This window comes from Nerophis lumbriciformis, linkage group LG08, assembly GCF_033978685.3.
Source record: "Nerophis lumbriciformis linkage group LG08, RoL_Nlum_v2.1, whole genome shotgun sequence".
Lineage (NCBI taxonomy): Eukaryota > Metazoa > Chordata > Actinopteri > Syngnathiformes > Syngnathidae > Nerophis > Nerophis lumbriciformis.
The window spans coordinates 4,867,643-4,884,842 of NC_084555.2; the positions used below are offsets into that span (position 1 = coordinate 4,867,643).

A 17,200-nucleotide genomic window follows, 5' to 3' on the forward strand; every position below is an offset into this window, starting at 1 on the left:
CTTTCCCTCTAAGGTCTTTTTTTTCAAACTGTTCTTATCAAATGCTTTTTCATCAGTCCTGTGGCTTTACGTTTACTGCAATCGCCGCTATTCACGCTAAGTCTTGGCTTAACGGCACAGGCAGCTTTGTACCGTTTCTACGAATGTACATTTTAAGGTGACTCATTGGATTTGTTAAAGGGGAACATTATCACAATTTCAGAAGGGTTAAAACCATTAAAAATCAGTTCCCAGTGGCTTATTTTATTTTTCTAAGTTTTTTTTCAAAATTTTACCCATCACGCAATATCCCTAATGCCTGATTTTAACCATCGTTATATACACCCGTCCATTTTCCTGTGACGTCACATAGTGATGCCAACACAAACAAACATGGCGCGTAGAACAGCAAGCTATAGCGACATTAGCTCAGATTCAGACTCGGATTTCAGCGGCTTAAGCGATTCAACAGATTACGCATGTATTGAAACGGATGGTTGTAGTGTGGAGGCAGGTAGCGAAAACGAAATTGAAGAAGAAACTGAAGCTATTGAGCCATATCGGTTTGAACCGTATGCAAGCGAAACCGACGAAAACGACACGACAGCCATCGACACGGGAGAAAGCGAGGACGAATTCGGCGATCGCCTTCTAACCAACGATTGGTATGTGTTTGATTGGCATTAAAGGAAACTAACAACTATGAACTAGGTTTACAGCATATGAAATACATTTGGCAACAACATGCACTTTGAGAGTGCAGACAGCCCAATTTTCATCAATTAATATATTCTGTAGACATACCCTTATTCGCTCTCTTTTCCTGAAAGCTGATCTGTCCAGTTTTGGAGTTGATGTCAGCAGGCCAGGGAAGCTAGGATCGATATTCTTCTCTTGATCATCTTCGGTGGCATAAGGGACGGTGTGAGCCAAGACATCCAGGGGGTTTAGCTCGCTCGTCTGCGGGAACAAACTGCCGCCATTGCTTGCCGTGCTACCGAGGCCCTTTGTCCCTGAATTGCACACACACTCCGGCAGATTCAATGGGGGTCTGGCGGCAGATTTCTTTGACTTTATCGTTGGAAATGCATCTGCTTTGAGTGTCGCAGGATATCCACACATTCTTGCCATCTCTGTCGTAGCGTAGCTTTCGTCGGTAAAGTGTGCGGAACAAACGTCCAATTTCTTGCCACTTTCGCATCTTCGGGCCACTGGTGCAACTTGAATCCGTCCCTGTTCGTGTTGTTACACCCTCCGACAACACACCGACGAGGCATGATGTCTCCAAGGTACGGAAAACAGTCGAAAAAACGGAAAATAACAGAGCTGATTTGACTCGGTGTTTGTAATGTGTTTGAGAAAATGGCGGATTGATTCCCGATGTGACGTTATCGCTCCGAGAGCGAATAATAGAAAGGCGTTTAATTCGCCAAAATTCACCCATTTAGAGTTCGGAAATCGGTTAAAAAAATATATGGTCTTTTTTTTCTGCAACATCAAGGTATATATTGACGCTTAGTGCGTATTTTCCGCACTATAAGGCGCACCGGATTATTAGCCGCACCTTCAATGAATGGCATATTTCATAACTTTGTCCACCAATAAGCCGCCCCGGACTATAAGCCGCGCCTACGCTGCGCTAAAGGGAATGTCAAAAAAACAGTCAGATAGGTCAGTCAAACTTTAATAATATATTAAAAACCAGCGTTCTAACAACTCTGTTCACTCCCAAAATGTACGCAAATGTGCAATCACAAACATAGTAAAATTCAAAATAGTGCAGAGCAATAGCAACATAATGTTGCTCGAACGTTAATGTCACAACACACAAAATAAACATAGCGCTCACTTTCTGAAGTTATTCTTCATTCGTAAATCCTTCGTCTTCGGTGTCCGAAGTGAAAAGTTGGGCAAATTTACGATCCACTGGCAGATGTTGGCGTCGTCTGGCGCTGCCTCCTCGTCTTAGTGAAGGTGTGTTCGCCTTCTGTCATCCACTGTTCCCACGCAGTTAGCAGTCTAGCTTCGAATGCCCTGTTGACACCAATATCTAGCGGCTGGAGGTCTTTTGTCAATCCACCCGGAATGACGGCGAGTATTGAATTAAGCGCGTAAGCGTGTCTCTCAATGTGATGTTATGAGCTAGCAAATATAACAACTACACTACCCAGCATGCAACGATAGTGTCGAGCATGCGCGGTAGCCCTGAGAAGCGTTGTATGCTGGCAGTTAGCACGCTGTGAGTAAACGTTGAGAACTCAGTTAACACGCCTCGTCTGCATTATTTATAATTAGACAGACAACACACTTAATAGGAGCCATTTTGGGGTCTTTACATAAACACACAAATGGAAATGAAACGTCACATATCCCAGCATGCACCGCGCGCTTCTTCTACGGGGAAAAAAGATGGCGGCTGTTTACCGTAGTTGCGAGACCTAAACTTTATGAAAATGAATCTTAATATTTATCCATATATAAAGCGCACCGGGTTATAAGGCGCACTGTCAGCTTTTGAGAAAATTTGTGGTTTTTAGGTGCGCCTTATAGTGCGGAAAATACGGTACATAGGTCTGGTGATAATGTTCCCCTTTAACATTTATTTTTTGATTTGTGATTGTCAAATATTGCTAATAGCCAGGTTAATGTCTTCTTCTGAAACGGTAAAGATAGCCCACACCGGGGCCACGCGCAGTACTGTATCATGACATCACACATATGCCAACATACTGTAGGGGAGGGTTTGAGGAGCTTAGGAGCAGCACAAGCCACAACAGAGAGACCAACGACACACACGAAGATGATAAACATTTATTATTATTATCTGCCTATTTTATCGATTGTTTTTTCATTATCCGAATTATCGATGCCTATTATCAGTCGATAAATATCGATCTTGTATCCCTAATGTACAGTAATGTAATAGTAATAGGAATTGCATTAAGCTACTGAGCTTTTTTTTCGAGGTATTTGAGCACTCAGGTCAGAGCTGCTTCTTTGTGTAATCGATGCTGAAGTCGCTTCGTTCGCGCCGTGACAGGATCCGCGAGGGATGCCAGCTTTCCGTCCACTCCAGTTTAAGTCTCACACCAGTGCAAAACAAAGCTGATGACGCTGCTCAGGTGTGGGACCCTAACTGTGGGGGGCTCTTTTCTTCCCAGACCTCCATGCTGGCACCCCGCATGACATATTTGCAATCAATCAATCAATCAATCAATCTTTATTTATATAGCCCTAAATCACAAGTGTCTCAAAGGGCTGCACAAGCCACAACGACATCCTCGGTACAAAGCCCACATACGGGCAAGGAAAAACTCACCCCAGTGGGACGTCGATGTGAATGACTATGAGAAACCTTGGAGAGGACCGCATATGTGGGTAACCCCCCCCCCCTCTAGGGGAGACCGAAAGCAATGGATGTCGAGTGGGTCTGACATAATATTGTGAGAGTCCAGTCCATAGTGGATCCAACATAATAGTAAGAGTCCAGTCCATAGTGGGGCCAGCAGGACACCATCCCGAGCGGAGACGGGTCAGCAGCGTAGAGATGTTCCCAGCCGATGCACAGGCGAGCGGTCCACCCCGGGTCCCGACTCTGGACAGCCAGCACTTCATCCATGGCCACCGGACCTGTGCCCCCCCCCCCCCCCCCCCCCCCTCAAGGAAAAGGGGAGCAGAGGAGAAAAGAAAAGAAACGGCAGATCAACTGGTCTAACAGGGGGGCTATTTAAAGGCTAGAGTATACAAATGAGTTTTAAGATGGGACTTAAATGCTTCTACTGAGGTAGCATCTCTAATTGTTACCGGGAGGGCATTCCATAGTACTGGAGCCCGAATAGAAAATGTGCTTGTAACGTATTCTGTTAAATACTAAATCTAGTACATTTGGGGTGCTTTTCAAAGTGTGGTACCGTACTCGGAGAATACTTGACTAAATGTGTTGTTGTTTCGGGTTATTCAGTAAATATACACTATATTGCCAAAAGTATTTGGCTACCCTTGCAAATGATCAGAATCAGGTGTGCTAATCACTTGGCCCGGCCACAGGTGTATAAAATCAAGCACTTAGGCATGTTTCTACAAACATTTGTGAAAGAATGGGCTGCTCTCAGTGATTTCCAGTGTGGAACTGTCATAGGATGCCACCTGTGCAACAAATCTAGTCGTGAAATGTCCTCGCTCCTAAATATTCCAAAGTCAAGAGGCCGCTTTATTATAAGAATATGGAAGAGTTTGGGAACAACAGCAACTCAGCCACCAAGTGGTAGGCCACGTAAACTGACAGAGAGGGGTCAGCGGATGCTGAAGCGCATAGTGCAAAGAGGTCACCGACTTTCTGCACAGTCAGTTGCTACAGAGCTCCAAACTTCATGTGACCTTCCAATTAGCCCACGTACAGTACGCAGAGAGCTTCATGGAATGGGTTTCCATGGCCGAGCAGCTGCATCTAAGCCATACATCACCAAGTCCGATGCAAAGCGTCGGATGCAGTGGTGTAAAGCATGTCGCCGCTGGACTCCAGAGCAGTGGAGTGATGAATCACGCTTTTCCATCTGGCAATCTGACGGACGAGTTTGGGTTTGGAGGTTGCCAGGAGCACGGTACATTTCGGACTGCATTGTGTGAAATTTTGTGGAGGAGGAATTATGGTGTGGGGTTGTTTTTCAGGAGTTGGGCTTGGCCCCTTAGTTCCAGTGAAAGGGACTTTGAATGCTCCAGGATACCAAAACATTTTGGACAATTCCATGCTCCAGTTTGGAGCGGGCCCCTTCCTCTTCCAACATGACTGTGCACCAGTGCACAAAGCAAGGTCCATAAAGACATGGATGACAGAGTCTGGTGTGGATTAACTTGACTGGCCTGCACAGAGTCCTGACCTGAACCCGATAGAACACCTTTGCTATGAATTAGAACGAAGACTGAGAACTAGGCCTTCTCGACCAACATCAGTGTGTGACCTCACCAATGCGCTTTTGGAAGAATGGTCGAAAATTCCTATAAACACACTCCGCAACCTTGTGGACAGCCTTCCCAGAAGAGTTGAAACTGTAGTAGCTGCAAAAGGTGGACTGACATCATATTGAACCCTATGGGTTAGGAAAGGGATGACACTTCAAGTTCATATGTGAGTCAAGGCAGGTGGTCAAATACTTTTGGCAATATAGTGTTAATAAGATACAGTGATATCGAATATGAAAAGTCTTACACAATTTGACACAGCTACCAAATCAGACCCCAACATTATATCAATGAGAGACTTTATCATTCGGTGTTGTTTTCAAAGCAGATGTATGATTTTGAAATGAGCATAAATTCCTGTTAAAAAAAGTGTTTGTCCTATTAACAAAGTAGTAACTTGTGTATGTGTAACAGTAACAGTCTTGTTATCTCATACTAAAATGATAACGTTCAAAACTGGTAACTCCTCCATACTAATATTTAAGTCATTTCAGGCACATAAAAAAAAAAGATAATTCATGTCAATATTTCTTCACCACAGAAGCCCAACCTGTAGATTCAGTCATTGTCCGTTGCAAAGTGTTTATGAACAGAGTGAGGAAAGATCTGGTCGCTCATCATAGCCATCTCCGAAGACGAGGTAAGATGACAGTGTCCAAGACCACCTGGACCTATCTAATCCCCCTATACTTTTGATATATAACTGGGGGATGTGGCCTTTTAATAAAGCCTTTCTTCTGCCGCCTCTAACCGAGTGACCTTAGCTGTCATATTTTTGAGGCAAACACTGTGGCGTTAATACAACAGAATTCCCATGGCGAGCACAAGGTCAGACCCCCTCCGGTATGACTTGTCACTGTGGGTGGGTGTGTATAGGGGGTGAGTACACGCTGGAAGGGATTTTGAGAAATATATACCCAAAGGTTATTTGTGAATTATGTTCACTGTCCAGGCTCCTCATTTTCAGCTCACTGAAAGCTGCAGAAGAGAATTACCCTCTTAAGGGCAGCGCTGGATGAAGTGTTTTTATAATGGTTTCTGCGCTCGCTCCATCTTGATGGATTAACAAATTGACTCAGTCTAGACTTTAATGACTAAAATGATGCCTTTTAAAAAGCATATGTGTAAAGCTGACAGTTGAGCTGCTTGTTTCTGAATACCAAGCACCTATTTTAAAGGATAGGGAAGAGCCAGAGAACCTGAGGATCTTTGCAATGACAGACACACTAAAATACACATTTCAGAAAGTATCTTTTCAATGGACAATACTATACAGGTAAAAGCCAGTAAATTAGAATATTTTGAAAAACTTGATTTATTTCAGTAATTGCATTCAAAAGGTGTAACTTGTACATTATATTTATTCATTGCACACAGACTGATGCATTCAAATGTTTATTTCATTTGATTTTGATGATTTGAAGTGGCAACAAATGAAAATCCAAAATTCCGTGTGTCACAAAATTAGAATATTGTGTAAGGGTTAAATTTTGAAGACACCTGGTGCCACAAACTAATCAGCTGATTAACTCAAAACACCTGCAAAGGGCTTTAAATGGTTTCTCAGTCCAGTTCTGAAGCCTACACAAACATGGGGAAGACTTCAGATTTGACAGCTGTCCAAAAGGCAACCATCGACACATTGCACAAGGAGGGAAAGACACAAAAGGTTATTGCTGAAGAGGCTGGCTGTTCTCAGAGCTCTGTGTCCAAACACATTAATGGAGAGGCAAAGGGAAGGAAAAACTGTGGTCAGAAAAAGTGTACAAGCGATAGGGATCACCGCGCCCTGGTCAAGATTGTGGAAAAAAACCAATTCAAAAATGTGGGGGAGATTCAGAAGGAGTGGACAGCTGCTGGAGTCAGTGCTTCAAGATCCACCACCAAGAGACGCTTGAAAGACATGGGTTTCAACTGCCGCATACCTCGTGTCAAGCCACTGTTGACCAAGAAACAGTGCGAAAAGCGTCTCACCTGGGCTAAGAAAAAAAGAGTACACTTGAGACTTATATACAACTTGGAGTCATACTTGCCAACCTTGAGACCTCCGATTTCGGGAGGTGGGGGGTGAGAGGTGGGGGCGTGGTTGGGGCCGTGGTTAAGAGGGAAGGAGTATATTTACAGCTAGAATTCACCAAGTCAAGTATTTCATATATATATATACAGGTAAAAGCCAGTAAATTAGAATATTTTGAAAAACTTGATTTATTTCAGTAATTGCATTCAAAAGGTGTAACTTGTACATTATATTTATTCATTGCACACAGACTGATGCATTCAAATGTTTATTTCATTTAATTTTGATGAGGTGGCGACTTGTCCAGGGTGTACGCCGGCTTCCGCCCGATTGTAGCTGAGATAGGCTCCAGCGCCCCCCGCGACCCCAAAAGGGAATAAGCGGTAGAAAATGGATGGATGGATGGATGATTTGAAGTGGCAACAAATGAAAATCCAAAATTCCGTGTGTCACAAAATTAGAATATTACTTAAGGCTAATACAAAAAAGGGATTTTTAGAAATGTTGGCCAACTGAAAAGTATGAAAATGAAAAATATGAGCATGTACAATACTCAATACTTGGTTGGAGCTCCTTTTGCCTCAATTACTGCGTTAATGCGGCGTGGCATGGAGTCGATGAGTTTCTGGCACTGCTCAGGTGTTATGAGAGCCCAGGTTGCTCTGATAGTGGCCTTCAACTCTTCTGCGTTTTTGGGTCTGGCATTCTGCATCTTCCATAGAGCAGGTCAGCAGCAGGAAGCATGAAGTGCTCTAAAACTTGCTGGTAGACGGCTGCGTTGACCCTGGATCTCAGGAAACAGAGTGGACCGACACCAGCTGGACTGCTGCTGAGTGGTCCAAAGTCATGTTTTCTGACGAAAGCAAATTTTGCATTTCCTTTGGAAATCGAGGTCCCAGAGTCTGGAGGAAGACAGGAGAGGCACAGGATCCACGTTGCCTGAAGTCTAGTGTAAAGTTTCCACCATCAGTGATGGTTTGGGGTGCCATGTCATCTGCTGGTGTCGGTCCACTCTGTTTCCTGAGATCCAGGGTCAACGCAGCCGTCTACCAGCAAGTTTTAGAGCACTTAATGCTTCCTGCTGCTGACCTGCTCTATGGAGATGGAGATTTCAAGTTCCAACAGGACTTGGCGCCTGCACACAGCGCAAAATCTACCCGTGCCTGGTTTACGGACCATGGTATTTCTGTTCTAAATTGGCCCGCCAACTCCCCTGACCTTAGCCCCATAGAAAATCTGTGGGGTATTGTGAAAAGGAAGATGCAGAATGCCAGACCCAAAAACGCAGAAGAGTTGAAGGCCACTATCAGAGCAACCTGGGCTCTCATAACACCTGAGCAGTGCCAGAAACTCATCGACTCCATGCCACTCCGCATTAACGCAGTAATTGAGGCAAAAGGAGCTCCAACCAAGTATTGAGTATTGTACATGCTCATATTTTTCATTTTCATACTTTTCAGTTGGCCAACATTTCTAAAAATCCCTTTTTTGTATTAGCCTTAAGTAATATTCTAATTTTGTGACACACGGAATTTTGGATTTTCATTTGTTGCCACTTCAAATCATCAAAATTAAATGAAATAAACATTTGAATGCATCAGTCTGTGTGCAATGAATAAAAATAATGTACAAGTTACACCTTTTGAATGCAATTACTGAAATAAATCAAGTTTTTCAAAATATTCTAATTTACTGGCTTTTACCTGTATGTATGTATGTATGTATATATATATATATATATATATATATATATATATATATATATATATATATATATATATATATATATATATATATATCTGTACACACATATATATATATATATATATATGTGTGTATATATATATCACTGAAAGTCAAGTATTTCTTATATATATATATATATATATATATATATATATATATATATATAAGAAATACTTGACTTTCAGTGAATTCTAGCTATATATATATATATTTATTTTATTTTATATATATATATATATATATATATAATTTATTTTCACATATACACACACACAACACTCACTCATTGTTGAGTTAAGGGTTGAATTGCCCATCCTTGTTCTATTCTCTGTCACTATTTTTCTAACCATGCTGAACACCCTCTCTGATGATGCATTGCTGTGTGGCACGCACAAAAGTGCTTTCATCAAATGCACTAGAGTCTGGAATCTTCCATCTCTCCCTAGCATGGCCCAAAACCGGTCAATCTTTGCTTCCTGAGGAAGATCTTCACTGCCAAGCACTTGGTAGTCCACTACTTCTTCCCGGAGGCTATCCAGGTCCAATCGCAGCTGCGGCTTGGAACTTACAATCGTATTTCTTCATCTTACTCGTCGTCGGCGTCGCCACAGCTGTATTTTCCCCGTTCTTCTGCTCCGTCTCCTTGTTGTGTGCGCAGTTGTGCACTGCGCTCTCTAAAAGCCCTAGATGTTATTGTCACATATGCATGTACAGTAGATGGCAGTATTGTCCTGTTTAAGAGTGTCACAACATTGCTGTTTACGGCAGACAAACTGCTTTACGGTAGACGAAAACGTGACTGCTGTTGTTGTGTGTTGTTGCCGCGCTGGGAGGACGTTAATGAAACTGCCTAACAATAAACCCACATAAGAAACCAAGAACTCGCCCTCCATCATTCGCCGCCTCCAGTTCCGCCTGAATTTTGGGAGATTTTCGGGAAAAAATTTGCCCCGGGAGGTTTTCGGGAGAGGCGCTGAATTTCGGGAGTCTCCCGGAAGATCCGGGAGGGTTGGCAAGTATGCTTGGAGTAGTCCATGTCTGCTCTGTTTCACAGTACATTTTGGAATTAGTGTTTCCCTCAATGGACCGCTACGCCCCAGTGACGGCAGCACTCATGCAGCCCCAGACTTAAATGCTACCACCAACATGCTCGACTTTAAGCAAAAAATTATTACAAAACCCAAAACCAGTGAAGTTGGCACGTTGTGTAAATCGTAAATAAAAACAGAATACAATGATTTGCAAATCCTTTTCAACTTATGTTCAATTGAATAGACTGCAAAGACAAGATATTTAATGTTCCAACTAGGGATGTCCGATAATGACTTTTTGCCGATATCCGATATTCCGATATTGTCCAACTCTTTAATTACCGATACCGATATCAACCGATATATGCAGTCGTGGAATTAACACATTATTATGCCTAATTTGGACAACCAGGTATGGTGAAGATAAGGTACATTTTTAAAAAAATTCATAAAATAAGATAAATAAATTAAAAACATTTTCTTGAATAAAAAAGTGAAGTGTGAAGTGAGTTACATTTATATAGCGCTTTTTCTAAAGTGACTCAAAGCGCTTTACATTGTGAAACCCAATATCTAAGTTACTTTTAAACCAGTGTGGGTGGCACTGGGAGCAGGTGGGTAAAGTGTCTTGCCCAAGGACGCTACGGCAGTGACTAGGATGGCGGAAGCGGGGATCGAACCTGCAACCCTCAAGTTGCTGGCACGGCCGCTCTACCAACCGAGCTATACCGCCCCGAAAGAAAGAAAGTAAAACAATATAAAAACAGTTACATAGAAACTAGTAATGAATGAAAATGAGTAAAATTAACTGTTAAAGGTTAGTACTATTAGTGGACCAGCAGCACGCATAATCATGTGTGCTTACGGACTGTATCCCTTGTAGAGATGCGCGGTTTGCGGACACAACCGCGGAGTCCGCGGATTATCCGCGGATCGGGCGGATGAAATTTAAAAAAATAAGATTTTATCCGCTCGCGGGTCGGGTCGGGCGGATTAATTAGATTTTTTTTTTTTTTTTTTTTTTTTTTTTGTGGGTGGCAGTTAAACCAATTCGGAAATATATATACATAGTTAAATGTTGTTACCCACATACGAAAAACGAACAGGCACCTGCTGCATATGCCACAACAGAAGAAAAAAAAAGAAAAGAGATGGACACTTTTACGGAGCGGAGAAGGGACGCCTCGCCGGGGTCCGGGACCGAGGCCCCTTCCCCCGAGAGGGCCCCACCGGGAGCCGTAGCTGAGGCGATCCGCGAGAAGGGCCCGACGCACGTCCAGGGTCACTACGCGCCCACCGCACCGACACCCCGCCTCGTCCGCTTTCGCCGCGGCCGGCGTCACGCGCAGCAGGTAAGCAGCTTACCTGCCCGCCACCCCCGTGGCCGGGGGCTCGTAACATGGGTCACTCCGCGCGCTCCGCCCGCGCAGCTTACCTGCTTGCCACCCCTGTTGCCGGGGGCGCGTAACAGGGGTCACTCCGCGCGCAGTGCGCTCACGAAAGGGGTGGGGCTCACCCTGGTTGATATAGAGAGCAGGACGGTGGCCATGGAATTTCATTTAAGGTTTGTGATAAACCATCAAACTCATTCGTTAAAAGGACTCTATAGTAATATAAAGCGAATTTTTCTGGATATTATCATGCAAGAAAAGTTTATTTTTGGGATCGCGATCACCGCGTAATGATTTTTAAAGGTTGCATTACATTATTAACTGTCCCATGTGATCAGCCAGTGCGATTGGAAGTCCATGCTCAATTATTGCCTCCGTAAATAAAACTTCGGCATTTATCACATCCAAAGAATCTGTTTGGGCGACGAAAAACGTTGAAAGTTTTCCACTTGTATCGCTAGCAACGGCATTAGACTTGTGTTTTTTTGTCCCAACGTGGTCTTTTACATCGCTAATTCCTCCGTGTCCGATCGAAAAATCTTGTCTGCACAAGGTGCAATTCGCGTAGTTTTCACCCTTTTTTTTTTTTTAATTAATATTAGATATATAACAACGGGCGGATGGCGGGCGGGTGCAGTTCTGATCAAACGTTACATCGGGTGGATGGCGGATGGTTGACGACTTTCTGACGCGGTTGCGGATGAAATAAATTGCCTATCCGCGCATCTCTAATCCCTTGCATTATTGATATATATTGATATATAATGTAGGAACCAGAAATATTAATAACAGAAAGAAACAACCCTTTTGTGTGAATGAGTGTAAATGGGGGAGGGAGGTTTTTTGGGTTGGTGCACTAATTGTAAGTGTATCTTGTGTTTTTATGTTGTTTAATTAAAAAAAAAAACGATACCGATAATAAAAAAAACCCGATACCGATCATTTCCGATATTACATTTTAACGCATTTATCGGCCGATATTATCGGACATCTCTAGTTCCAACTGGTAAATTTTTTTTTTTTTTTTCAAATATTAGCTCATTTGGAATTTGATGCCTGCAACATGTTTCAAAAAAGCTGGCGCAAGTGGCAAGAAAAGACTGAGAAAGTTGAGGAATGCTCATCAAACACTTATTTGGAACAGGCTAATTGGGAACAGGTGGGTGCCATGATTGGTTATAAAAAGCTGCTTCCATGGAATGCTCAGTCATTCACAAACAAGGATGGGGCGAGGGTCACCACTTTGTCAACAAATGCCTGGGCAAATTATCCAACAGTTTAAGAACAACATTTCTCAACCAGCTATTGGAAGGAATTTCGAGATTCCACCATCTAATATCATCAAAAGGTTCAGAGAATCTGGAGAAACCACTGCAGGTAAACGGCAAGGCCGAAAACCAAGGTTTCTATTCACGATTTACACAACGTGCCAACTTCTCTGGTTTTGAGTTTTGTACAGTATAATGGCATTCACTTGTATTGCCAGACGTATTGAAAATAAAGAAGTTATTTTCAGTGCATCATAATTATATACTGCTATGCAAGCTGTACACTGACTACTCTAAAGCAGTGTTTCTTAACCATTGACCATCATTTGACAAGGTTTATCCTGTTAAACTGTTAAGTAGGTTACATATAATTGTAGAATACGATTAAAATCAAGAGTAAGATTACTAAGATCAGCCCCGTCTGTAGTGGAAAAGTTGGGTCCCAAGATTAAAAACGTTAAGAACCCCTGTTCTAAAGTATATCAATTCTATTGTTACGTTCTCTGAAGGGCGTTGTTAGTCTGGACCACAGGATGCAGAGTAAGGAAGGTTAAGTGCAGGTAAAATACCTTTTTACTAGGGGGAAAAACAAGGCAAGGAAATCTCAGGGCATTCAATCAATTCAATCTAAGTCTATGAGCACGAACCGGTGAAGCCTACTCGGATGAGCGGCGAAACGTCTTCCTAGACCAGGGGTCGGCAACCCAAAATGTTGAAAGAGCCATACTGGGCCAAAAATACAAAAACAAATCTGTCTGGAGCCGCAAAAAATTAAAAGCCATATTACATACAGATAGTGTGTCATGAGATATAAATATAATTAAGAGGATTTAAAGGAAACTAAATGAGCTCAAATATAGCTACAAATGAGGCATAATGATGCAATATGTACATATAGCTAGCCTAAATAGCATGTTAGCATCGATTAGCTTGCAGTCATGCAGTGACCAAATATGCCCGATTAGCACTCCAGACAAGTCAATAACATCAGCAAAACTCACCTTTGCGCATTCATGCACAACGTTAAAGGTTTGGTGGACAAAATGAGACAGAAAAAGAAGTGGCATAAAACACGTCCTAGAAAGTCGGAGAAAGTTATACATGTAAACAAACTACGGTGAGTTCAAGGACCGCCAAAATTAGTAGGACAAAACGGCGCTCACCAAATACTCGAATCAGTGAAGCATGTTTAATATAAACAGTGTGCTTTATAACAATTAGGGAGGTTTGTGTTATGTTTGTCCTCCTATAGAAACCATATTAAAACAAAAAATATATTTTTCCCCCCTCATCTTTTTCCATTTTTCATACATTTTTTAAAAAGCTCCAGAGAGCCACTAGGGCGGCGCTAAAGAGCCGCCCGCGGGTTGCCGACCCCTGTCCTAGACAAACCAGGCAGTCCAATTGCGATCGATTGAATTCCCTGAGATGACAATGACCTGGATGAGTGAGAACATTCATAGACACAAGGCAAGGAAAGTAAATACCGTATTTTCCGCACTATAAGGCGCACCTAAAAACCTCCAATTTTCTCAAAAGCTGACAGTGCGCCTTATATATGGACCAATATTGAGCCACAACAGGTCTCGCAACTACGGAATGCATAAAGTAACCCCGGCCTCTACTGTAGCGTCTATTCTATGCGCCTTATAATGCGGTGCGCCTTATATATGAACAAAGTTTTAAAATAGGCCATTCATTGAAGGTGCGCCTTATAGTGCGTATTCGGTATGCTAAAATAACTAATGGAAAACAGGTGTGATCAAAATAGGAACACCAGGACAGTAAAGTATACAGAGCACAGGCAAACCCGTCAAAAAAAGTCGAAACTGTCAATGTGGTATCATGACATCTACCTGTATAGCATTATCCCTAAATGAAACATTACTGAAATGTGAGGGATGTACTGACTTTTGTGAGGTACTTTTTGTCCTCTAATATAGTGGCAGCACATTTTTAATCTATTTTATGCCTCCTTGATGGGTTTCCTAATTATTTTCTCGCGTGAACATCCGTCACCGGAGGTCCTTTGACAATGTGCGTTATTAACGGGGATCCTTTTGATGGAACTGGCTAATATTTGAGTGCACTGATTGTCAAATCTGTCCTCTCACTTCCCTTACGCCCACGCATGCACGTTTCATACCCTGCGGCGTTATCCTTGCACAGCAGCGATAACATTGTGCAGAGTGAGAAGGCACCGCAGCGTCTCATGTAGCCAGACGCGTGCGCTCTTCAAGTTAACCGTGTATGATCCATCTGAAATGTAAATGCGGGCTGTCAGCAATTTGTCAAGCGAGTCAGACACATGTTTATGGAGTGCACATGTGGGTATTCTACCCGGTAACACAGCACTGGAGCCTGCAACACACCTTATGTTGACTCAATCTGTTGCTGTCTGAACTGATACGATACCGGTATTGGTCATTATTGATCCGATACGATATGAGCACGAATCATACATACTCTTGTTTTACACACAGCCAGCAGAAATCATTCAAAAATGAAAGTCGGCAGCCGATATTGACAATAAAAAGTCGTTTTCGCAATTGTTGGATATGACTTTAAACCATAACCAACCATGCTTCACTATAACTCTTGTCTCAAAGTAAGTGTACTGTCACCACCTGTCAAATCACGTTGTGACTTATTTTGAGGTTTTTGACGTTTTCCTGTGTGTCGTGATTTAGTTCTTGTCTTGCGCTCCTATTTCAGTGACTTTTTCTGTTTTTGTTGGTATTTTCCTGTAGCAGTTTCATGTCTTCCTTGAACGCTATTCCCCAGAGGTGTGGACTCGAGTCACATGACTTGGACTCGAGTCAGACTCGAGTCATGAATTTGATGACTTTAGACTCGACTTGACAAAATGTAAAAAGACTTGCAACTCGACTTAGACTTTAACATCAATGACTTGTGACTTCACTTGGACTTGAGCCTTTTGAATTGACATGACTTGACATGACTTGCTACTTTCCCCAAAACCCAAAGATGAAAAAGTTATTCGGGAGCGCTCCGTATTTTTCATTGTGTACTTGTCTATCAGCGTTGCGTGTGTCAGCTGGTGTGGTCTCAGTACAACAGCCAATCAAATTAGATCTACTTTGTTTTCATCACACAGCATTCATCCAATCAAATTGCAGGACAACCAAGGAAGAAGACATGTCCAAACCACACGCCAGTGAACAAAAAATGATACCTAAAATAATTTTGTTTGGGTATAAAAATTACGAGGTGGTCAACACAAAACGGTTTGCAGTATGCAACACATGCGGTTCGAAAATTACTGATGGAGAGGAAACAACTTCCAACTTCGTCCGGCATTTGAAGTTGCACAAAGAACGGTAAGTTTTGAATGTAAGATAACGTTTATTGGCTAAGTAACGTGACTTTTATTTGCTGTGTAGTTAAATCAGTGAGGCTGTAAACTCACTGCTAACGTTATAACGTTATTGCAAACATGGGAATCTGTTGCAGTTCACTACCTTATTCATACTTTTTGTTCAGTGATTTTTTTTAAGCAGGGTTACGTTAGTCAATATATCACACGTAACGTTAGACGGCGGTCAGCAGCACCGCGTATTTTAGCCACCTAAAAAAAGACAAAAATAGTCAAATAAAGGTCAGTTAAAATGTATACTATATTATGAATATGTGTACCGTTTTAGCTAGCTTTCTGACATACTGTTGGTTGTTTACCTCAGTGGTCCCCAACCACCGGGCCGCGGCCCGGTACTGGTCCGTGGATCGATTGGTATCGGGCCGCACAAGAAATAATTTTTTTTTTCTTCTCTTTTTTTAATTAAATCAACATAAAAAACACAAGATACACTTACAAGTAGTGCACCAACCCAAAACAACTCTCTCCCCCCTTTTGTTCTGGGCATTGAACATGAAGACTCTTCCTTCACTGTTCCGAGTGGCCATGAGAGTCTTGGCAGTGCCTGCCTCCAGTGCTCCAGTGGAGCGAGTTTTCAGCCATGGTGGCATCATACTACGCCCCCATCGTGCACAAATGACTGACAGACTCTTGGCTAATTTGGTCTTTTGCAAATGCAATGCAGCATAGGGCCCTGACATATAAAAAGTACAACTTTTTTGTTATGTTCACGTATATGTCATGTTTTTTCAATGTTAACACTTTTGTACAAATAAGTACATTTGCACTTTATTTTTCAATGTGTTTGTTCTGTAAAGGAATGAGTTAATGTTTAAAATGACTGGTTAATAGTGCTATTATAAAGTGCAATGTCAGCACAATTTTCTTTCCTGCAATTTAAAATGCACTTGTTTTAATAAATAAATACAGCGTTTGAAAGCATACACAATCTGTGTTAATATATTAGTCTGTGGTTAAAAGGACTTGAAAGGACTCGAAACTCAAAATGCAGGACTTAGGACTTGACTTGAGACTTTCCAGTCTTGACTTTGGACTTGACTCGGGGCTTGCCTGTCTTGACTCGGGACTTGACTCGGACTTGAGGGCAAAGACTTGAGACTTACTTGTGACTTGCAAAACAATGACTTGGTCCCACCTCTGCTATTCCCCACACCTGCCTTGTTTTAGCAATCAAGACTATTTAAGTTGTGCGCACGCTATCCTTCTTTGTGGGGACATTGTTGATTGTCATGTCATGTACGGATATACTTTGTGGACGCCGTCTGCTCCACACGCTGTAAGTCTTTGCTGTCGTCCAGCATTCTGGTTTTGTTTACTTTGCAGCATGTTCAGTTTTAGTTTAGTTTTGCATAGCCATCCCTAAGCTTTAATGCCTTTTCTTAGCGGCACTCGTCTTTTGTTTATTTTTGGTT

The 17,200-nt window shown here is 42.3% G+C and overlaps 1 protein-coding gene across 3 annotated transcripts in view; it reads left to right on the plus strand.

The window, feature by feature from the left end:
• The window catches only part of stxbp6 (syntaxin binding protein 6 (amisyn)), a 229,945-nt gene that overhangs the window by 144,672 nt on the left and 68,073 nt on the right, over nt 1–17,200 (plus strand). The window contains exon 5 of one of the 3 annotated variants that reach the window (XM_072913630.1): nt 5,480–5,578. The exons of the other annotated variants lie outside the window; for them this stretch is intronic. Coding sequence (XP_072769731.1) covers nt 5,480–5,578 — 99 coding nt within the window. The remainder of the gene's footprint in view (nt 1–5,479; nt 5,579–17,200) is intronic. 3 annotated transcript variants of the gene reach the window in all.